The sequence below is a fragment of the Phaseolus vulgaris genome, chromosome 8 (assembly GCF_051622355.1).
Source record: "Phaseolus vulgaris cultivar YP4 chromosome 8, ASM5162235v1, whole genome shotgun sequence".
In the NCBI taxonomy this organism is placed as follows: Eukaryota; Viridiplantae; Streptophyta; class Magnoliopsida; order Fabales; family Fabaceae; genus Phaseolus; species Phaseolus vulgaris.
The window spans coordinates 5512265-5536408 of NC_143505.1; the positions used below are offsets into that span (position 1 = coordinate 5512265).

Below are 24144 nucleotides of genomic sequence, written 5' to 3' on the forward strand. Positions count from 1 at the left end.
TATTATATAATTAATTATTCTAATTATATTAGTTACTTTGTATTAGTTTAAATTAATTTCAAACATGTTACTTATTTATTAGTATTAATAACTGTGTTAATTATTATTTTTTTAAATGTAATAAACCCTAAGATAATCCATGAACTGAATTGTCATATTCTATAGATGATAGATTAACCCAAATCATTAAAATAAAGACATAATTTGCACGCAGTTTTTAGTTTCTCGTTTGTTTGTTTTGTTTTCCACTGAAAATGAATTTACCTCAATAATTAGTATTATAAACTTGTTTATTAAAATATCAATGTAAATTATCAAGACAAATCCTCAACTAAAGTAAGAAAAATGTTGAACATCCTTTGTTAACAGTTGATCGAAGGATTCTAGAGAAAACTTTATATCGCATTTTAAAATAACCTATGATAAATCCACAGTATAATTTTTATATTTGAAAATATTTTTTTACTTTAAGTTTAATTACAACTTTTACTTTAATATAAGGGATCCTGGAATGGAATGAAAATAAAAATATTAATAGATATTTTTTAAAATATAATTAAATATGCATTACAAGAAATTAATGAAATAGAAATCAATTTTAGAAACCAAAATTATTTAGTTGTTATAATAACTAAATTATAGACCATTTTAGATACTAACAAATTTTTGGTTTCTAAATTAGTTTTTGTTAAATAGTTTCTAAATTGGTATCTAATTATCTACTAAAGTTTTAACTACTAATTATTTGGATTATAAATTTGGTAGAAAAATCTTGTTATTACCAATTTTTAACAATAATAAAAATTAATTTTTTTTAGCTTTTAAAATAATCTTTAATTTAGTCACTATATCAAATAATTAGTTTTAGTTTTTAAAATTGATTTTTATTTCGTGATGTGATGGTTTTTGTTTTAAAATTATATGAGTAGTGTTTGTCCAGAAATTGAAAATTTCAAATAGTGAATTTTATTTGAATTTTAGAGATAAAATATAATGAATTATGAATTCTGTTACTAGATATAAAATATTTTATTTTCAAAATTTTAACCAACTTCAACTGTTATGAGAATCATAACGACTAAAAAGGGACAATTAAAGCTTAAACATTTACTAAGAATTGATGAGATTTGTATGAACTCCCCAGGAATTATGCATTGAGTCTAAAACAAATAGGGGCCCAGAAGAGGTTCCTTTTGTTGTGTTCTGTCAACTCTCGTTTTTCACTCTTTCTGCCGCTACTTATCTGTGCCCTTCTTCTTCTTTCCACATTTTGTTTAAGCAAAATCCTTGAAACCATTGATTCATCTCCACCATGAAAAGCAACCTCAAGGATCAAGAACACTACTTTCACTCTTCATGGACCATAGCAAAACTGGTGAGCTTCTTCTTCCTCTTGGTTTCCATCTCCTACCTCTGCTACTCCCTTGGATTCATCACTCATTCATACGATTGTTCTCTAAAAAAGCCTTACCCTCTTACCACCACCACACACCTTTCCATCGCCACCACTCCTCCCCCACCTCCACACACCCCAAAAGCCTTTGAGAAAACCAACATATCCCACATAGTGTTTGGCATAGGAGCCTCGTCCAGGCTATGGAAGCAGAGAAAAGAGTACATCAAGCTATGGTGGAGGCCAAACGAAACAAGGGGCAATGTGTGGCTAGACCAAGAAGTGGAAAGTGAACCTGGGGATGAGACCCTCTTACCAACATTGAGAATATCGAGCGATGTCTCGAAGCTGAAGGTGAAGAATCCACGTGAGGAGTTGGGGGTTCGTATATCTCGAATTGTGTCGGAGACAGTGAGGCTTGGGATGGAGAATGTGAGGTGGTTTGTGATGGGGGATGATGACACTTTCTTCGTGACTGAGAATTTGGTGAAGGTGTTGCAGAAGTATGATGAGAAGCAATTCTATTACATAGGGGCGAATTCGGAGAGCCACTTGCAGAATATTCACTTTTCCTATAACATGGCTTATGGGGGTGGAGGGTTTGCCATAAGTTACCCTTTGGCAGTGGCATTGGAGAAAATGCAGGACAATTGCCTTCTGAGGTACCCTGCATTGTTCGGCTCAGATGACAGGATCCAGGCTTGTATGGCAGAGCTTGGTGTCCCTCTCACCAAGGAAATTGGCTTTCACCAGGTTTCTACTCCCTCAAATATTCTTCTCACTCACTGCTTCTGTTGTCTTCTTCACAAGTTCTTCAGTTTATCTTAGAAAATTGTTCAGTCCAAATCATGCATTGTGTAGCTATAAAACAAAACCTGCATTTAGTGTTACTGTTTTAGCATTAATTAAGTAGGTCTTTTGCTGCTTGAATTTTGGTTTTGAGTTCCCAAACATATGGTTGATTCATATATGCTTCATTATCATCATTAGTTTAATGGACAATATCGTGCCTGGAGTTATAATTCAATGATATGAGTTAATAATAATAATAATAATAATAATAATATTTTTCTAGGGTGCTATAATGCCATAAAACAGAAAAAAACAATATTTGTAGGTGGCACACACTAAGTACAATATTTTGGGTTTCATATTTGAGGCAAATTTTGATTGTTATTTAAGAAGATGCCTGGGAAAGAGTGGAGTTACCGAATTCCTCGAGTTTGTCTATGAAACAAAAGCGAAATGAGAGAGTGATTGTGATGTTCCAGGATTCGAAAAAGCAATTATGAAAAGTTGTTGCTTCCTCCACCTTTTCTTTTCTCATTTATTTTTCTTGTAGTATTTATTCAACACGAGCTTTTAAGAACATCCAATGCATGCGTTGCCTCCACGTGTGATGCACGTGGCTAATTTATTACTCTTCCTCTGCAGAGGTGTCCTAACATAACTCATGCAACCACATTGTTTTTTATGAGTGCCACGTAATCACACAACACAAAACCTAATTCATCGTGCATTCAGTTTTTTACAACTGTGCTTCTTTTAATGGTGTTTTCAGTTTGATGTATACGGCAACGTGTTTGGGCTCTTAGCAGCACATCCCATCACACCTTTAGTTTCCATGCACCACTTGGACGTCATTGAGCCCATATTCCCAAACGCCAGCCGTTTGGAGGCCCTGCAGAGGCTTATTGGGCCCATGAGACTGGACTCTTATGGGCTCATGCAGCAGTCCATATGCTACGACAGAAGCCGGTATTGGACTGTATCCGTTTCGTGGGGCTATGCGGTTCAAATAGTCCGGGGCATTGTCTTGGCCCGGGACATGGAGATGCCGGCGAGAACCTTTCTGAATTGGATCCGGCGGGCGGATTATACTGGATTTCCGTTCAACACGCGGCCTTTCAGCCGGAATGCTTGCCTGAAACCTTTTGTTTTCTACTTGGATAATGTGATCTATGATGGGGTTGCTGATGAGACTGTCAGTGACTATGTTCGGGTCCAGCCCAACCCGGGTTGCAGGTGGAAAATGCCGGATCCCACCCAAATCTCAATCATAAGGGTTCATAAGAAACTTGATTCGCATTTCTGGGACAAGGTAGGTTCTTTCTTTTCTCAAGGCCCAGTTTTTGGCCCATATTCATTACTATTTTAAGGCAATTGCTTCCTGCACCACATGACTGCACCCAATTACAGGGAAAAAGACAAAGATACCCTTAAAAAAATGGGTTACGTATAAAATTACATTCTGGACCCCTTTTCCGGAACACAATAATCTCTTTCAGATAAATTTTTCCAGAATGTATGATTTTTAATTCTGGATTTTTTTTTATCCGAAATAGGATTTTGATTTTTTGTTTCCATATTTTTATATCTGAAACACAATAATCTCTTCCGGATTTACTTTTCTGGAATGCATTATTTTCAATTCCAGATTTTCATTTCTGGAATAAAGGATATTTTTGGAATTTTGAAATTGTGTTGGGTGCAGGTTCAAAAGTGTTGGGTGCAGGAAGCAATTGCCCTATTTCAATTGGGTAATATGTGGGAAAGAAAAATCATAGGGATACTACCTCTAATAGACTTTAATCCATAAATGAGTGTGTTAGAGATTTAGATAAAAAAAAAATGAGTGTTAAAGATTTTGTTACCACTCCATAATGAATTAGAGTCCCATTTAGGAAACTTAGAATACTGGGGACAGAATTTATGGAAGTGGAGTCCTTGGAGTTAGATCACATTTCAAATAATATTTAAAGTTAGATTTATTGAGATAAAATGAGTCATCTTGATTAATAGAATGTGTGAATTTGATATATTTGTCTTTATTGTATTAGTTTCACTTGATATTAATGAGTGGAACTGAAAAATTGCTTACTTAAAAGGGTTTTGGTTTGTGTTATTGTTTGAGCAGTCTCCAAGGAGAAATTGTTGCAGGTTTAGACCAACAGAGGAGGAAGGAACTATGGTGATTGAGGTGGGAGAATGTAGAAAAGATGAATTTGCTAATTAATAATTAAGAGACATGAGGATTCACCTCATAATATTCTTAATCATGTTCTTTATTTTTCTTTTTTCTTAGCTGTGGTTTTCAAATGATTTTAAGAACTTCGTAGTGGAAAGTGTAGAGTGTGCCGAAGAGTAGCATTGCAAATGTAAATTAATTGGTGTTTGTTTGGTGGGGTTCTTATGATGATGTAAAATTATTATAACTTACATTAGATTTTTAAGATGTGGTGAAAGAATACTCATGCCAATCAGTTTCTCTGTTACATGTATTTTCTTCTGCATAATTTTGTTTGTAGTTTCCGACACAAGCAAATTATATGAAAAAAAGTGTATGTAACTTTTATACTGGAAAAATATCAGTATGTGGATTATGATTAATAGAACAAAATGGAAAGGTCCATTAGCTTATAAATGATTAAAATTTATTTTTTAATGTCAACCTTTTTATTTTTATTTATATGTTAGAAAGTGATGTAAATTAATTTTATAATGTGATTCATATGAAATAGATTTTGGACTTTAAATTTGAATATGATTTAATAAAATTAAAGGTTCATTGGTTAATGTAAGAAGTTATATATATATATATATATATATATATATATATATATATATGAGATAACTGAAAAAAAATTCTAATTTGATGGAGATTGGAAAAGAATAGAAACAGATTTTGTCTCTGCAAATGAGGTTGTTTTATTGGTTAACTATCAAGAAAGAGTGCGATTGAGAAAAGGAATTAAAGAAACGGCTCACATAGAGACTCTGATTGATCAAGGTAAATGTCTATCTCTATTATAATAAATGTATGGAATGTGAGAATAATAATTTGTAAGATCCTTATGATGATGTGCATTATTGTTTATTATTGTACGATTTGATTTTACATGTGCTATCAGAGCATGGATGCTCAAATTTATGATTCCCATGAATGATGTTTTTTCCAATTTTATGAACCCTAATTTTAAAAAGTTAGGCATAAGCCCTTTAAAAAGTTAGGCATACAAAATGAATCTTGTTACCTGTTACATGCTACCTTTTACCTTCTACCTTCTACTTGTTACCTATTACCTGCTACCTGCTACCCACTACCCACTACCCGCTAGATTAGTCGTACAAATTAAACTTGTTACCTATTATCTGTTACTTGTTACCTATTATCTGTTATGTTACATGTTACCTATTACCTGTTACTCGTTACTTGTTACCTAGTCCATGTTACCTGTTCCTGCTACCTACTACCCCTAACTTGTTACTTGCTACCTTTTATCTTCTACCTTTTACATGTTACATGCTTCCTCCTACCTGTTAAATGTTACCTGCTACCTCCTATCTGTTAGGTTAGTCTTTCTGAAACAAGTTAAATAAATATACTCAAATGCGTATCTATTAGGATCTGCATTATTTTCACTTATTTTTTGTGACATGTTAAGCCTCCCTGGGTAGAACAAGTGGCTCCAAAATTTACTTAATTGTTTGTTGTTTTCTGAATTGTGATGGTACTAACTGAAATTACATACAACAAAGAACTTTTTTTTTTATATCATCGTGGATAAAAGTAAATTAGGAAGTGATTGATCTCCTAAACAGAACTTATATCAGTAATTGATTTTGTCAAAATAATCTTAGAAGCTCTTTCTTATAATGAGATGTCATGCTCGTGTATCTTTATATTGGTTTAGGAGATACTCTTTTCTAAATATCAAATTTTTTTATACTTTTCATGGATATCACCCTAAACAGGTTATAAGCATGCTTTTGTTAACACATTTGGTTAGCTTTCTTACTAATTTAGCTTAAATACCAATGTCATATAATTTATAATACTCTTGTTTAATACATTAAATGGCTAAAGGCATCTTTGTGCCAATTTCAATCATAACTAATTCGTTCACAAAATAAAAAAGTATAATTTTAAACAAGAAAAACTAGACATTCTAGAATGTATAAATTCTTTCATATAATACTAAGTTAAAATTCTATTTACCTGTAACCTGTAACCTGTAACCTGTTACCTGTTACCTGTTACCTGTTACCTGTTACCTGTTACCTGTTACCTGTTACCTGTTACCTGTTACCTGTTACCTGTTACCTGTTACCTGTTACCTGTTACCTGTTACCTGTTACCTGTTACCTGTTACCTGTTACCTGTTACCTGTTACCTGTTACCTGTTACCTGTTACCTGTTACCTGTTACCTGTTACCTGTTACCTGTTACCTGTTACCTGTTACCTGTTACCTGTTACCTGTTACCTGTTACCTGTTACCTGTTACCTGTTACCTGTTACCTGTTACCTGTTACCTGTTACCTGTTACCTGTTACCTGTTACCTGTTACCTGTTACCTGTTACCTGTTACCTGTTACCTGTTACCTGTTACCTGTTACCTGTTACCTGTTACCTGTTACCTGTTACCTGTTACCTGTTACCTGTTACCTGTTACCTGTTACCTGTTACCTGTTACCTGTTACCTGTTACCTGTTACCTGTTACCTGTTACCTGTTACCTGTTACCTGTTACCTGTTACCTGTTACCTGTTACCTGTTACCTGTTACCTGTTACCTGTTACCTGTTACCTGTTACCTGTTACCTGTTACCTGTTACCTGTTACCTGTTACCTGTTACCTGTTACCTGTTACCTGTTACCTGTTACCTGTTACCTGTTACCTGTTACCTGTTACCTGTTACCTGTTACCTGTTACCTGTTACCTGTTACCTGTTACCTGTTACCTGTTACCTCTGTTACCTGTTACCTCTGTTACCTCTGTTACCTGTTACCTCTGTTACCTGTTATACTTGTTTCCTGCTACCTGTTACTTGTTTCCTGCTATCTTCTCTTTGTTATTTGGTACTTGCTACTTGTACCTGTTACCTGTTACCTGTTACCTGTTACCTGTTACCTGTTACCTGTTACCTGTTACTTGTTACCTGTTACCTGTTACCTGTTACCTGTTACCTGTTACCTGTTACCTGTTACCTGTTACCTGTTACCTGTTACCTGTTACCTGTTACCTGTTACCTGTTACCTGTTACCTGTTACCTGTTACCTGTTACCTGTTACCTGTTACCTGTTACCTGTTACCTGTTACCTGTTACCTGTTACCTGTTACCTGTTACCTGTTACCTGTTACCTGTTACCTGTTACCTGTTACCTGTTACCTGTTACCTGTTACCTGTTACCTGTTACCTGTTACCTGTTACCTGTTACCTGTTACCTGTTACCTGTTACCTGTTACCTGTTACCTGTTACCTGTTACCTGTTACCTGTTACCTGTTACCTGTTACCTGTTACCTGTTACCTGTTACCTGTTACCTGTTACCTGTTACCTGTTACCTGTTACCTGTTACCTGTTACCTGTTACCTGTTACCTGTTACCTGTTACCTGTTACCTGTTACCTGTTACCTGTTACCTGTTACCTGTTACCTGTTACCTGTTACCTGTTACCTGTTACCTGTTACCTGTTACCTGTTACCTGTTACCTGTTACCTGTTACCTGTTACCTGTTACCTGTTACCTGTTACCTGTTACCTGTTACCTGTTACCTGTTACCTGTTACCTGTTACCTGTTACCTGTTACCTGTTACCTGTTACCTGTTACCTGTTACCTGTTACCTGTTACCTGTTACCTGTTACCTGTTACCTGTTACCTGTTACCTGTTACCTGTTACCTGTTACCTATTATCTGTTACCTATTACCTATTACCTATTATCTGTTACCTATTACCTCTGTTACCTGTTATACTTGTTTCCTGTTATACTTGTTTCCTGCTACCTGTTACTTGTTTCCTGCTATCTTCTCTTTGTTATTTGGTACTTGCTACTTGTACCTGTTACTCGCTACCTATTACCCCTTACTTGTTACATGTTACATGTTACCTGTTACCTGTTACCTGTTACCTGTTACCTGTTACCTGTTACCTGTTACCTGTTACCTGTTACCTGTTACCTGTTACCTGTTACCTGTTACCTGTTACCTGTTACCTGTTACCTGTTACCTGTTACCTGTTACCTGTTACCTGTTACCTGTTACCTGTTACCTGTTACCTGTTACCTGTTACCTGTTACCTGTTACCTGTTACCTGTTACCTGTTACCTGTTACCTGTTACCTGTTACCTGTTACCTGTTACCTGTTACCTGTTACCTGTTACCTGTTACCTGTTACCTGTTACCTGTTACCTGTTACCTGTTACCTGTTACCTGTTACCTGTTACCTGTTACCTGTTACCTGTTACCTGTTACCTGTTACCTGTTACCTGTTACCTGTTACCTGTTACCTGTTACCTGTTACCTGTTACCTGTTACCTGTTACCTGTTACCTGTTACCTGTTACCTGTTACCTGTTACCTGTTACCTGTTACCTGTTACCTGTTACCTGTTACCTGTTACCTGTTTCCTGCTATCTTCTCTTTGTTATTTGGTACTTGCTACTTGTACCTGTTACCCGTTACCTGTTACCTGTTACATGTTACCTGTTACCTGCTACTTGTACCTGTTACCCGCTACCTATTAACCCTTACTTGTTACTTGCTACCTTTTACCTTATAGGTGTGCTTTTGTTAACACATTTGGTTAGCTTTCTTACTAATTTAGCTTAAATAGAAATGTCAAATAATTTATAATACCCTTGTTTAATACATTAAAGGGCTAAAGGCATCTTTGTGGCAGTTTCAAACCTATTTGTTATTTGTTACTTGTGACCTATTACATGTTACCTATAACATGTAACATGTTACCTATACAATGTAACATGTTAACTATAACATGTAACATGTTACCTGTTACCTGTTACCTGTTACCCGTTACCCGTTACCCGTTACCCGTTACCCGTTACCCGTTACCCGTTACCCGTTACCCGTTACCCGTTACCCGTTACCCGTTACCCGTTACCCGTTACCCGTTACCCGTTACCCGTTACCCGTTACCCGTTACCTGTTACATGTTACCTGTTACCTGTTTCCAGCTATCTTCTCTTTATTATTTGGTACTTGCTACTTGTACCTATTACCCGCTACCTATTACCCCTTACTGTTGAAGATGGTTGCTGCCCCTTCAAGATTGTGTTTGATGAAGACTTGTATGTAGTGTTTGATGAAGACTTTTATGTCCTTTCCATGTATTTGTGCTTTGCTTTAAGTATGTCTTAGTTTGTGCTTAGAGGTTGTCTAAGAGTAGCTTTTTGCTGAGTAACTCACCTCATAACCACTGGCCATGTGTTAAGAACAAGCATAAGTTTTCTAAAACTGTTTTGCACATGTTTTACACAAAAAACACGTTTTACTGCATAAAAATAAATCTGTTCTTTTCTAAATAAACAGATTCATTTTCTTCACTGATGCCTTGGCTAAAGTCTTGTAAAAATTGGATTTTGTGCATCAGGTATTTTGACTAAGTCTTCTTCTTTTCAAAACGACTGAGTTTCAAATAGTTAAACCTTCTCTGTTTTCGTTTTGAAAAATAAATCTGTTCATCTGTAAATGAATAGATTCTTTTTCTCTCTGGTGCCATGACAAGCTTAAACGTTTTCAGTTTTATCTCTGCACCAGAATGGTTGACTAAGTCTCCTCACTTAACAGATTCTCTAACTGCTTTTTGAAAATAAATCTGTTCATTTTATTTTCAATCTGTTCATTTTATAACAGCTTTAACTGTTTTTCAAAAATCTGTTATATGCTGGCTTTCTATAAAATGCAAGCTTGTTTTCTGAGTTAAAAAAACGATTCAAACAGTTTATACATTTGCAAAAAACAAGTTTTGACAGCAGAGAGTTAAGTGTTTTCAAGGATTAGCATTTGTTCTTCAAAGATTTCGAAAATCACAAAGTGCTTGTTCTTGGTTTGGTTCCAAAAGCTTGGTGTGAGGTGCAGCTACTGTTCTAGCAATCTTGCCTACTGGTTTAAGGCTGATCTTTGCTACCTCAATCAGGTGTAGTCGTTTCACTTCTTATTACTTGTAAAAGTTTGGTTGAATCCTCTTCTTGATAGGTGTTCTTGGAGAGTGGATGTGTGTGTGAGTGCTGAAATAGGTTTTTTCAGCAAGAGTACCTAAGTTCTTGTAGGTTTCAAGAACAGTGGGAAGTGTACTTGATTGTACTGTGTTTTAGTGATTTCCACCTGTTGTTGGTGAAGACTGGATGTAGCTCAGGTTGAGTGAACCAGTATAATTGCTTGTGTTCATTCTCTCTCTCTCTCTGCAATTTCGTTTCTGCATAATTGATAAAACAGCAAAGAAATAAATCTGTTCAATTGAAAATAAATCTGTTCTTTCTGGGCACTGTGCATACTGTTCTTGATTTCTGAAAAAGCTGTTGTAATCTGATAAGAACATACATAATCTGCTAAAACCATTGGAACAGATTGACTGTGATAAGCTGATCAAGAAACTGTCAATATCATTAATTGAACCTTAAACAAATTGCTAAAAGTTGAAGCTTGCTGTTCTGTGATTAAGTGTTCTTAATTTCTGGAAAACTGCTTAATATCAAGAAGGACATTCATAGTCTGTTAAAGTCCACTGGAACAGCTTGTGTGCAAAGGTAACTCAATTAATTAGCATGCTATAATCACTTGCTTGAAATTGAAGCTTACAGTTTTGTGTTTCACTGTTTTTCAAATCTGATATTTGTGTGTGTGCTGCTGAAAATTTTCACTGCATGATCTTGTGATTAATCTTGCTGAATTAAAAGCTTTTCAAACAAAAAACAGTGCTGAAATAAATCTGTTCATTTTTACATAAATCGATTTATTTTCTGTAAAACTGGGTTAAACACTGTTTTTGCGAAGAAGTTTTAAAAGGTCAATTCACCCCCCCTCTTGAACTTTGGCACTATTAAACCCAACACTTACTTGTTACTTGCTACCTTTTACCTTATAGGTGTGCTTTTGTTAACACATTTGGTTAGCTTTCTTACTAATTTAGCTTAAATACAAATGTCAAATAATTTATAATACCCTTGTTTAATACATTAAAGGGCTAAAGGCATCTTTGTGGCAGTTTCAAACCTATTTGTTATTTGTTACTTGTGACCTATTACATGTTACCTATAACATGTAACATGTTACCTATACAATGTAACATGTTAACTATAACATGTAACATGTTACCTGTTAACATGTAACATGTAACATGTAACATGTAACATGTTACCTGTTACCTGTTACCTGTTACCTATTACCTGTTACCTGTTACATGTTACCTGTTACATGTTACCTGTTACATGTTACCTGTTACGTGTTACATGTTACGTGTTACATGTTGCATGTTACATGTTACATGTTACATGTTACCTGTTACCTGTTACCTGTTACCTGTTACCTGTTACCTGTTACCTGTTACTTGTTACTTGTTTCCTGCTTTCTTCTCTTTGTTATTTGGTACTTGCTACTTGTACCTGTTACCCGCTACCTATTACCCCTTACTTGTTACTTGCTACCTTTTACCTTATAGGTGTGCTTTTGTTAACACATTTGGTTAGCGTTATTACTAATTTAGCTTAAATACAAATGTCAAATAATTTATAATACCCTTGTTTAATACATTAAAGGGCTGAAGGCATCTTTGTGGCAGTTTTAAACCTATTTGTTATTTGTTACTTGTGACCTATTACTTGTTACCTATAACATGTAACATGTTACTTGTGACCTATTACATGTTACCTATAACATGTAACATGTTACCTATAACATGTAACATGTTACCTATAACATGTAACATGTTACCTATAACATGTAACATGTTACCTGTTACCTGTTACCTGTTACCTGTTACCTGTTACCTGTTACCTGTTACCTGTTACCTGTTACTTGTTTCCTGCTATCTGCTCTTTGTTATTTGGTACTTGCTACTTGTACCTGTTACCCGCTACCTATTACCCCTTACTTGTTACTTGCTACCTTTTACCTTATAGGTGTGCTTTTGTTAACACATTTGGTTAGCTTTCTTACTAATTTAGCTTAAATACAAATGTCAAATAATTTATAATACCCTTGTTTAATACATTAAAGGGCTAAAGGCATCTTTGTGGCAGTTTTAAACCTATTTGTTATTTGTTACTTGTGACCTATTACATGTTACCTATAACATGTAACATGTTACCTATAACATGTAACATGTTACCTATAACATGTAACAACCTATAACATGTAACATGTAACATGTTACCTGTTACATGTTACCGGTTACTGGTTACCAGTTACCTGTTACCTGTTACCTCTAATCTATTACCTATTACCTGTTACCATCTACCTGTTACCTACTTGTTACCAGTTACCTGTTACCTACTTGTTACCATCTACCTGCTACATGCTACATGCTACATGTTTTGTGCTACCGCCTACTTGTTAACTACTACATGTTACATGCTACCGTCTACCTACTACTTGCTACCTACTAGGTAAGTCTTTCAAAAGTAAATTAAATAAATATACTTAAATACATATCTATCATGATCTGCATTATTTTCACTTATTTTTGGTGGCATGTTGAGCCTCTCTTGGTAAAACAAGTGGGTCCAAAATTTACTTTATTGTTTGTTGTTATCTAAATTGTGAATGGTTCTAACTGAAATTGCATTCTACAAAGAACTGTGTGTTTTTTTATATCATCATGGAGAAAAGTAAATTAGGAAGTAAATTATTCTACAGAAGTTATATCAGTAATTGTTGTTGTCAAAATAATCTTTGAAGATCTCTGTTATAAAGAGATGTCATGCTCTTGTATTATACTTTTCATGGATATTACCCTAAACATGTTATAGGCTTGCTTTTCTTAACACAATTTGTTAGATTTCTTACTAATTCAACTTAAACACAAATGTCATATAATACTCTCTTTTTTTTTACATTAAAGGGCTAAAGGCATCTTTGTGACAGTTTCAATCTTTAGTTGTGTGTTTGCTTCAAAACAACTTTTCACCCGTGAGAATCATAACTAATTCATTCACGGAATAAAAAGTATAATTTTAAACCAAAACATTTAGACATTATGGAATGTATAAATTTTTTCGTTTATTACTAAGTTAAAATTCTATTTACTTGAAACTTGTAACCTGAAATCACAACTCATCCCAACACAATATGAGACTGTAACTACCACAAATATACCTTTAGGCCTTTAAAAGGTTAGGGATACAAAATTAAACTTGTTACTGGTTACCAGTTACGTGTTACCTGTTACCTCTAACCTGTTACCTATTACCTATTACCTGATACCTGATACCTGATACCTGATACCTGATACCTGATACCTGATACCTGATACCTGATACCTGATACCTGATACCTGATACATGTTACATGTTACATGTTACATGTTACCTGGTACTTGCTACCTTCTTCCTGCTACCTGTTACCTGCTACCTTCTTCCTGTTACCTGCTACTTGCTACTATTACTATTCACAGGCAAAGATGTGAAAGTATATCCCTAATTTGAATATATGGTTTTGTGGAAAAAAGAATAAGAGGATATAAATGTGAATAGTAAATCTCTTCTCCCCTTAAAATAAAGAGAACCAAAGGTAAAACCAATTCAACATTTAGTAATTTTCAAATTTGTCCTTATGTTAGTTTTTCACTTTTTATGCATTTTTTATTAATAAAAAGTAGTCTTCATTACAAAAATTAATTATTAAATAAATTTAACTAACACAAATATTTTAATAAAATAAAATATAATAATTAATAACAAAATAAAATTTTAATACAAAAATATATAGTTATTTATAATAAACAAATTATGTAATAATAATAATTATTATAAATATAATAATATTATTTACATTTAATGCAAGCAAATTTTCTAATTAGATTTTTAAAATTTATGAATATTTAAATTATTTATTTCTATATAACAATTTACAATTTTTACATACATTTAAAATTTTACATGTAAATTATTTTTCATCAAGTAACTAATATTTTTTTTAAAAATTAATTATTCAACTATATCAGATTATATTACTAATAATTTTAATTCATTCAAATTTAGACAAAATAACCTAATATTTCATTATTCTATCTTTTGAAAACAAAAGTAAGTTTGTAATCTTACATTTTACACCTTTAAAAAAATAAAAATACTCTCACAACTATTATATCACTCACAAACTTGAATAAACTTTTCTCATAAATCTACTCAAACATACTTCAATCCAAACATACTCACTTTCTTCACACTTTACTCTCAGATTCTTATACATCAACTCTCTCAAATTCTCACACTTCCACTCCTCAATCCAAACACAACCTTTAACTTCTTTATTTTTGTTTTTATGAAAGTGAGCCTTTCCATTTAAAAACGTTTGTTTAATATATCTCTAATAAAATTTCAAAGTTTTTTTCCCCTTATTTTAGAAACATAAGACATAAAATGAATTTGTTTTTCTAATGGTTCGAATATTGTATCCAAATCATTAAAAAGATCTTCTTCTTCCAATGATATAAATTAAATGCGATTCAAAGTGATTAATGTATCTTAAAATGAAACTTCAAGTAGTTAATGTATCTCTAAATACAAAATGTTATTTCTTTTATATATATCTTAATAATTTTATCAATCCATTAAAAAGAAAGACAATAGTTAATTATTAATATTTTAAATCCTTTATTAACACCCTCACCTATTAAATTATTTATACTAAAATATCAAACATTTCAGCCTTGTTTTATACAAAATCTTTCTCTCTCATTTCGTTCTTTATGCAATGAAAGTTAAAATTGTCCATGTTCAAAATTCATTCTTGATATTTTCAATATTAAAAAATGGATTTTTTTTTCAAATAGTATAATTTTATTTGATATTTTCTGAAATATAAAATACGATTTTAACAAAATTTAATATAGTTAAAATTGTACGTTTAAATATGAATTCAATTTAATATAAAAAAATAATATTCTACAATAACAAATACGATTTATCTAATTTTAAAATAATTTTTTGTCCATTTAAAAAAAACATTAAATAAAATTATACTATTTGTAAAAAAACATATAGAAAAAAGGGTTGTTTAGTTATTATAAATAAAATTAGTAATAAAATTAGTAATAAGTCATGTATGACTATTCTTTATCAAACAACTATAAATAGAATTAGTAATGTAACGATGCATGAAGAAGAATGATGGCCATTTTTTTTTAAAAAAAAAACATTAAAAATCTCCATTTCCATCATCAAAGTCACATTTTTCACCATAACTATTTACTTTCTCGCATTAATATCTTGTACAATTCAATTAAAAAACCATTATGTTATGTTTGACTTAGTGTATCACTTATATACATACAAGTGAGTTGTTTCTTAAATAAATATAATAATTACATAAAATTTTACTGAAATTTTTTTATAATGAATAAATAGAATTAAAAATGTTGTTTAAAATAACATATAAACACGTTATCTTTGGTATAATAATAACCCTCTACTCAACGACCGAAAGACAAATTTTATTTCATGATACTAACTTTTAATTTTAATAATTTTAGAAATTAACTAAAAAATTATATACACTTTTTAAATAATCGAAAAACTTTGTAATAACTATTGGGTCATTAGTGGATAGTTCATAACACAAAACTATTCGTAAATATAGAAATTTAAGAAGAATTGAAGTGAGGAAACAAAAATCTAAACCCTAAACCCTAAACAAAAATCTAAGTTACCATCACATCATTAATATTATAAAAAAGAAAAACACGTTCCAACCAAAATCTAATCCAGAAAAAAAAAAAAAAATGCATGATGAAGAAAAGTCAAGAAGTCAAGACAGTGAGTTACCAGGTTGTGAGAGCGTGTGGGTCCCTCCAACGTTCTCTTCTCTCCGACTCAGTCTTCTTCTTCTTCTTCTTCTTCCCACCAGATTTCATCATCTCATTCCCTCTCCTACATCACAACCATGCCTTCCACCCTCTTCTCTCTCCTCTTCCTCCTTCTTCTCCCTTTCTCCACCCTCTCCCACTTCTTCTCTCCCCCCGACAACTACCTCATCAACTGCGGTTCCGCCGTCCCCTCCACCCTCGTCGACTACCGCTCCTTCACCGGCGATATTGTTGACCACCGCTCCCCCTTCCCCCGCGCCGTTTCGCTCCGAAACGACAACCCCCTACCCGACTTACCCCCAATCTACCACACAGCTAGGGTTTTCACAAGCCCCGCCAGGTACTCCTTCCCCATCACCGACAAAGGCACCCACATCGTGCGCTTCCACTTCCACCCCTTCAACTCCTCCAATATCGATCTGGGTCGAGCCCAATTTCATGTCTTGCTCAACGGCCATGTTGTTTTGAGCAACTTCACCCGCTTGGCCAGTGGCTCCGGAAACCCTAGGATCGTGGAGTATCTAATTTGGGTCGATGCAGATAGCCTCGTGGTCGTGTTTGTGCCCAATAAAGATTCGAAATTGGCGTTTGTCAACGCCATTGAGGTGATTTCTGCTCCCAAAGACCTTGTCCCTGACACGGCACGGTATTTGAGCCAATCAAAAGTAGAGAAATTTGAGGGGTTGAACAAACAGTCTCTAGAGGTTGTGTACAGGGTCTCTGTTGGGGGTGTTAAAGTTACCCCTTTTAACGATTCCCTGTGGAGAACTTGGATTCCTGATGATGAGTTTTTCAAAACAAGGGTTGGGTCTGAGAAGCTTTACTTTGGTGGTAGGATCAAGTACCGTGTTGGTGGGGCTAGTCGTGAGGTCGGGCCTGATAATGTGTATAACAGTGCTAGGTTGATCAGGAGTAAGAATGATTCTGTTCCTAGAGTTAATATGACCTGGGTGTTTCCCGTTGTTGGAGGCTATAAGTACTTGGTTCGATTGCATTTCTGTGATATTGCTAGCATTTCGCTTGGTTTGCTTTATTTCAATGTGTATGTGAATGGGTATTTGGCTTATCAAGATTTGGATCTCTCCTATATTACGAACTCGCTGGCTTCACCGATTTACGCCGACTTTGTGGTTGATGGAGGAGATGGGGCTTTGAGTGTTGCTGTAGGTCCCTCACGGAGTAGCATGCCGTATCTCATCGATGGTATATTGAATGCAGTTGAGGTCATGAAGTTGAACAATTCTCTCAGTAGTCTTGATGGAGAGGTTTGTGCTGATTCTGTTATGAAGAGCTGGTCGACAGGGAATAGTACAGGTATGTTGTTTACTCTGGTGGCTGCTGTTTGCATTGTGTTGAGCTTGTCCATAGTGATTCGTAGGAAGTTGCTTGAGTCAAGGGAATCTGTGTCGTGGTCAAGGTTGTCTTCGAATACATCGGATGATAGTGTTAAGAATTAAGATTCGTGATATATAGTTATATCAAAAGATAAGATGAAGAAGATTGGCAATATTTAGTCACCAAGTGAACAAGTTGTGTGTAAAATTTATCGGCAAATGTAGCCATAATAGGTGACTCTTTCTTGAGAAAAGAATTACTCTAAGTCTGACTAATTCAGACTGTTTAGGGAGTGTTGTATTATATCTGTGTTGCCTTACTTGTTTATATCATAATATGAAGGCATTCCTTTTGCCACAAGACCTTGTTTTGTTATCATTGTTCATTTTGCTCTATTCTGTAATGCTGTAGCTTTCATCGTTTTAAGTGTTTGAACTTATCTAAATTCTTATGTAGCTATCATAGTGAGTGGTTATATGAATATATACTGATACCCTAAATGATCTGTTTCGGTTTATACTTGGATCTACTATTGCTTAAACTAATCATGAAGCACATTTCTAATTCCATGAGCAAGTTGAAGCTGAAGTACAAAGGGGAGTTTGTTTTGCTCATTTTCTCCAATTTTGAATAGTTGTTTAGAAAAATTTGGTTTGCGTGAAATATATGAGAATTTGGAGAAAAATGGTGTGGATTAAAATCTATATAGCTATCTATCTGGGAATCGGAGATTTTATTTGGATCGGACCATTCAACTATTCAATCTGATTTGGGCTATTTCTTCCTACACCCCATTTTTTTAACCTTCAACTGTATCAACTTTTAAATTTCCAAAACTGTTCCTTAATTCTGGAAAAGCAATTTCAGAATAAAAAATACATTCCAAAATAAAAATGAAATTGTAAAATAGAATTGAAAAAAAAACAATTCCATAAAACAGTACATTCTAAAAATGAAATTTCAGAAAATAAAATCTGAAAATGCATTTTGGAAAAGGAATTTTGGGAAGTGTTGTGGAAACTGAACGGATCACAGAACAGAAATTCTGGAATGTATTTTGATTCATACTCTCCTCTTAAATTAAAACTTAAAAAGATAATTTTATCATTTCACATAAATGTAGGAAGCAATCTTATTCGAGGGGATTAAAGCATATTGAGTTAAATTTTTTTTATGGCTAGATCAAACTAATCATAATTTGTTGAGTAATGAATTTTATTGGATGTATAGTTCAATTTTATCAAAATTATTAAATAACAATAACAGTAATATTTATTATTCAATTTATATCAATATTTTATATATTAAATGTCTATTTTAAATTTTTCAATATTAAATATTTAAGAATTATAAAATATTTTGAAATTACAAGTTTTGGTAAAGATACATTAAAATTTCTGACTTTATTGATGTACCTTAATCCAATGGGAGCCCGAATAAACTTTTGTACTCTTCACGGAACATTTTTTCCACCACTTGTGTTTCAATTTTTGCTTATAGTATAAGTTAGAAGACTATGGAGGTATTTTTTAATATCTAAAATATTTTTTAATTATTTTCATTTTTTATAATGAGTAATCTAGTTAATATAATTAATAATTTTTTATTTAATACAATTAATAATTAATTAATTTAATTAATTATCAATCTATTTAATACACTTAATAATTTATGTATTTTAATGGAATTAATAATTAATCTATTTAATGTAATTAATAATTAATATATTTAATGTAATTAATGGTTAATGTATTTAATATAATTAATGATCAATCTATTTAATATATTTAATAATTAATATACTTAATAAAGTAAATAATTAATCTATTTAATGTAATTAATAATAAATCTATTTAATATAACTCATAAAAAATTAATAAGATTAATATAAAATGATTATTTAAATTATAATATTTAATTTATTTGTGAGAGATTATTTATTAGATGACAATTAAATTTTACTCAATTAATAAATTTTGAAGATTTTTTATAATTGAAAATATTTTTTAAAATATTTTGTTTTATTTTTTAAAATATATACCTTTTTTAAAAAAAAAACTAATTAAACCTACTGCCAATTTATCTACAAAATGAGAATTGTTGACTCTTCGAAGTTAGAAATGAGTTTTCAAAGAGCTGAATTTTGGCCTTCAGTAGTTCTATCCATCCTTGAAAATCAGTTGAAACTCGGTTTCCAAATAATAGTTCCCTTTCTAAAACAAGTGAAAAAAAAGAATAATTTAATAATTAATAAAAATATTTTTTTATATTTTTATTTTTGAAATAATGCATTACATAAACATAATTTAAATATTAAAATAAACAATTTCATAGGAACTAATATAAAACACGTGTTGTTTAAATTTTTTTATTAATAATAATTTTTTTAAATAATAATAATTTTTAGTTTATAAATTAATATCTAAATTAATGATATAATGACTAATTATTTCTTTCTCTAAATTAATTATTATTTAGTGAATTTTTTGATGAAATATTTTCTTGTAGTTTGAGTTGTGAATGATATTTTGATTTATAACTCAAATCTCAGTTAAATTCTGCGATTGCTTTTTGTATTTTCTACAATCTAGTACTTTGGTGATATTTTCAAATAGTTGGACAAAAAATCAAATATGTTGGAACATCATTTTTCAAGGGTTATAACATTTGTAGGTAAGATTGTAACCATTTGGATTTTCCATGATGGTAACACGTTGGATAAGTCCACTAAAGTAAATTATTGCTTCGATGAAAATGATGTTAGGGTTTGTGGAATAGTTTGTTGGTAGATGAATTTAGAAACATCATAATTCTTTTAGTAGACATTCTACATGTCCACAATTCAATCATGATATTTAAATAAAATTAAGATTTTTAAGTAATCATTTTTAATACATGGGTATCAGTAATAATACCATCATCGTTGACTTAGGTTGACGACTTTACCTTCTTTAAAACAAAATTAATTGACTTCACCATATTCATTTTCACATGTCTCCAACATCATTTATGTCCCTTTAAAGGTGGATTACCATGTGGTAGTCATTTTGGTGGAAAGGTAGAGACCTAAGACTTGTACATCTCATCATCTACCTACTAAGGAGTGCAACATAACACTTCAAGATGTTGCACTTTAGCTCCGGCTAAGAGTTAATGGACATGTTGTTGGTCCCACAATGTCCGACTAGAAATAAAAATATGATATATGTTTGGTTATTGTGTTTATCAAAAGAGACTCACTTGTTGATTTTATGATCAAATTGAAATAGCTAAAAGAAACATGTTGTCATTATCAGAAGAACCATTCACGGAGAAATTCTATGTCTATTGTAAGGTGTATATCTTAGGTTTAATTGGAGATGTGTTAATGTCTTCAAAACAGGCAATAAAGTACACCTTATGCACTTAATTCTTTTCACTAATCTTTATAGGAACTTATATTGTAATTGGGATTATGCATATTTAGTGGTTTTGTAAAGAAAATTTTGTGGGTGCACAAATATTAGGGCAAAGCCAGTGAGTAGTTGTTTGTTACTATTATAATTAATCATAGGTATACAAAGTGTTCATTTTCAACCTTCAACCAACTTACCATTGATGTACACATACAACAAAGGTAATGTACTAAACTTTCAAAATGTGCATCACAATGATCTAGTTGAGTAAAAAGTAAAGATAAATCACATTTAATGTGATCAAGTACAATATATAACAAAACAAAATCTCATTTTTTTTTTTACTTTTGTCTTTAATACTAACTTTTGTTTTAATTTTTGTAACAAAGATCACTTTATTGCAATTTGTATTGAATCCATAGCAATACTTGGAAGGATGAACATTGATCAAAGTCTATAGATATGCACAACTCTGGACGTTGTGCATCACGATAATTTGTTTTGTTGTTGGATGACACTAATCTAACATTGTGAAGTTACAACTCAGTTTATTCTAAGAAATCCCTTCTTCATAATTTATATAAATCCCACAAAGTAGATATGAAGGGGCGACTTGATGAAAATTGAATCATAAAACATGTCCAATAAATCAATGTATAGAATAAACATTAATCAATAATCTGGTGCAAGAACGTTTAATACATGAAAATACATATAACGATATACATAGTCAATTTCATCAATTCCTTATATGAAACACAATTAATTCAAAATTCGAGAAATCAACACCATAAATAAACATACCACAAACATTTAAAACTAGTACCTAATCCACTCAAAAACATCTTTACACAACTCCTAACACATCCACCATAATTAATCATGGATAACATGTAACATCTATTTTGTGTTTTGATGTCAACTTGATTCATACTTATTTCTAAATTACTTTTATGGGAAAAAATCATTGTTATATATATTAATTACATTAATTTAATTTTTAACCAACATCTCATAATATAAAATTGAGTGACTTTTATATAATTTTAAGAGACATAACATCACTCAAAATATTAACTCATTATATAGTTTATTTTTACATCGATTATGATTTTATGTAATCTCCTAACCTCATTAATTTAAGAAGTTTAATTAAGTGATGATAAAATACACGAAAACAAAGTTTTCAAAATCTTTTTGAGGGAAACAACGTTATCGATTATAGATAACTAAACAAAATTCAATCTTTACATTAAAATAAATACTGAAACAGTGATATAGTATTAAATTGTGAGTCAAGAATAAATTAAAAGTAAAAAACACAATTTCCCAAGATAAAAAGTTATTCTTGGTTTACAACTTAAGGAAAAACAGATCCCTACTCTTAAAACAAAATATACAACTTAGAAGTGAATCATGTATAAACAAAGACAATTATTTTAATAAAATACGAACTTAAATATGAATTGTATTTAATCAAAAGAATATTACTTTTGTACCAAGAATCAAAGTACTATCTCAAATTAATTTAAACTAATATTTCCTTTCCATTATATAAACCCTTCTATATACTTTATTTTTAAATATCTATTATAGTGTCATCATTACCATAGATTTATTTTCACATGTACAAATCTCTTCTTAACAATAAAATATGAGTTTTAGCTTTAAGGTTTGATTTTCTAATGTTATAAATGTTGTGGTATTTGTTAAACTGTTGGATGTTAATATCAATGTTATTATTATTAAATAAAAATTAATTTTAAAGATAATATAATTTATCATTACATTAATTAAATTATATATTATTTTAAAAATTAAAAAATTTATTAACATTTAAAATAATTTTTATTATTAATAAAATTATAAACTAATTTTTAAATTATATTTAATTAACTATTAATATTAATAAAATTATTGATATTTAAGTAAATTTTATTATTATTTAAATTTATAAACTAGTTTTTAAATTAATATCAAATTAACTATTCAGATTTTAACTATTAATACTAAAACAATTATTAATATTTAAAATAATTTTATCATTAATAAAATTTATAAATTAGATACTTAAAATTTTATTAATAAAATTTATTTAATAACCAAAATTTTATTAATAAATTAAATATTAATTTAAAATTTTTATTAATAATAAAAATTAATTTTTTAAATTTTTTTAAATAATAATTAATATAATAATTTTTATCTTTAAAATTAATTTTTATTTAATATTTTTCTTGTAATATTATCTAGAATAAATTCTAATAGAAACAACTAGAAACGTAATTTGATCTCTATTATTTTGTCACCTAATTTGATTTGTGATTAACACAAAAACATTAAAAAAAATACAAATAACTTAAAATTTATATTTTTTAATTAAAAGTTAATTATTTTGCATAATAAAATTAATTATCTATACCTATATAAAAAGGGGATTCCCCTCTTAACTACCATCTTATTTTATTTTAATTTTATCTCTATCTTTATATCTTATTATTTTATTTGTCATTTTGTGAAGAGTTTAAATTTTATATCTCAAAGAGTTTAAACATTCTACAATTGCATCTTTTTTTCCAGTTCATCTTCCACTTTTATCCCATCAAACTTTCTATCATCTTTTTTTCCTTTTCATTAAACTTTCTATCATCTTTTTCTCCTTTTCATTAAACTTTCTATCATCTTTTTCTCATTTTCATTAAACTTTCTATCATCTTTTTCTCTTTCTCATTAAACTTTTTATCATCTTTTTCTCCGGTTCATCTTCACTTTTATCCCATCAAACTTTCTATCATTTTTTTCTCTCGATCATCTTCACTTTTATCCCATCAAACTTTCTGTTTTCAAATTCAAATTACCAGAAGTCGCAAGTTCCATAACCACTTCCGTTCCAGAACCACGAAATCAATCTATAAGTGTTGTTTTTCAACTATAAAGTATATATTCTGATTTTACTTTTATTGATTATTCATTTATGAATGTCTTTAGCATTATATGATGACAATATTATAATTATTGTGCTCACACAAATAAATAGAACAATTAAAAAATTGAAAGAGAAATTAAGTATCAGAAAAAACTGAACCAATGAAAGTGTTACTATATGAGAAAACATATAGGAAATTTCCATCCAAAGGATAGTGATTAAGAGGCATTGCAGTGATGGGTGAGTTGCAGGGATTATGGTTTTCTTAGGGGT

General features: G+C 31.2%; 2 protein-coding genes across 2 annotated transcripts; both read left to right on the plus strand.

Annotated features, from left to right (window-relative positions):
• The first annotated feature begins 1153 nt into the window (after nt 1–1153).
• Nucleotides 1154–4668, plus strand: LOC137823666 (uncharacterized). The gene is made up of 3 exons (XM_068628889.2): nt 1154–2146; nt 2955–3494; nt 4311–4668. Exons 1-3 carry the CDS (start codon nt 1313–1315, stop codon nt 4407–4409), a joined length of 1473 nt encoding a protein of 490 aa, XP_068484990.1. The 5' UTR covers nt 1154–1312; the 3' UTR covers nt 4410–4668.
• Nucleotides 4669–16130: 11462 nt separating this feature from the next.
• Nucleotides 16131–17910, plus strand: LOC137823667 (receptor-like kinase). The gene has a single exon (XM_068628890.2). The coding sequence runs from the start codon at nt 16293–16295 to the stop codon at nt 17670–17672; it is 1380 nt and encodes a 459-aa protein (XP_068484991.1). The 5' UTR covers nt 16131–16292; the 3' UTR covers nt 17673–17910.
• Nucleotides 17911–24144: the final 6234 nt, after the last annotated feature.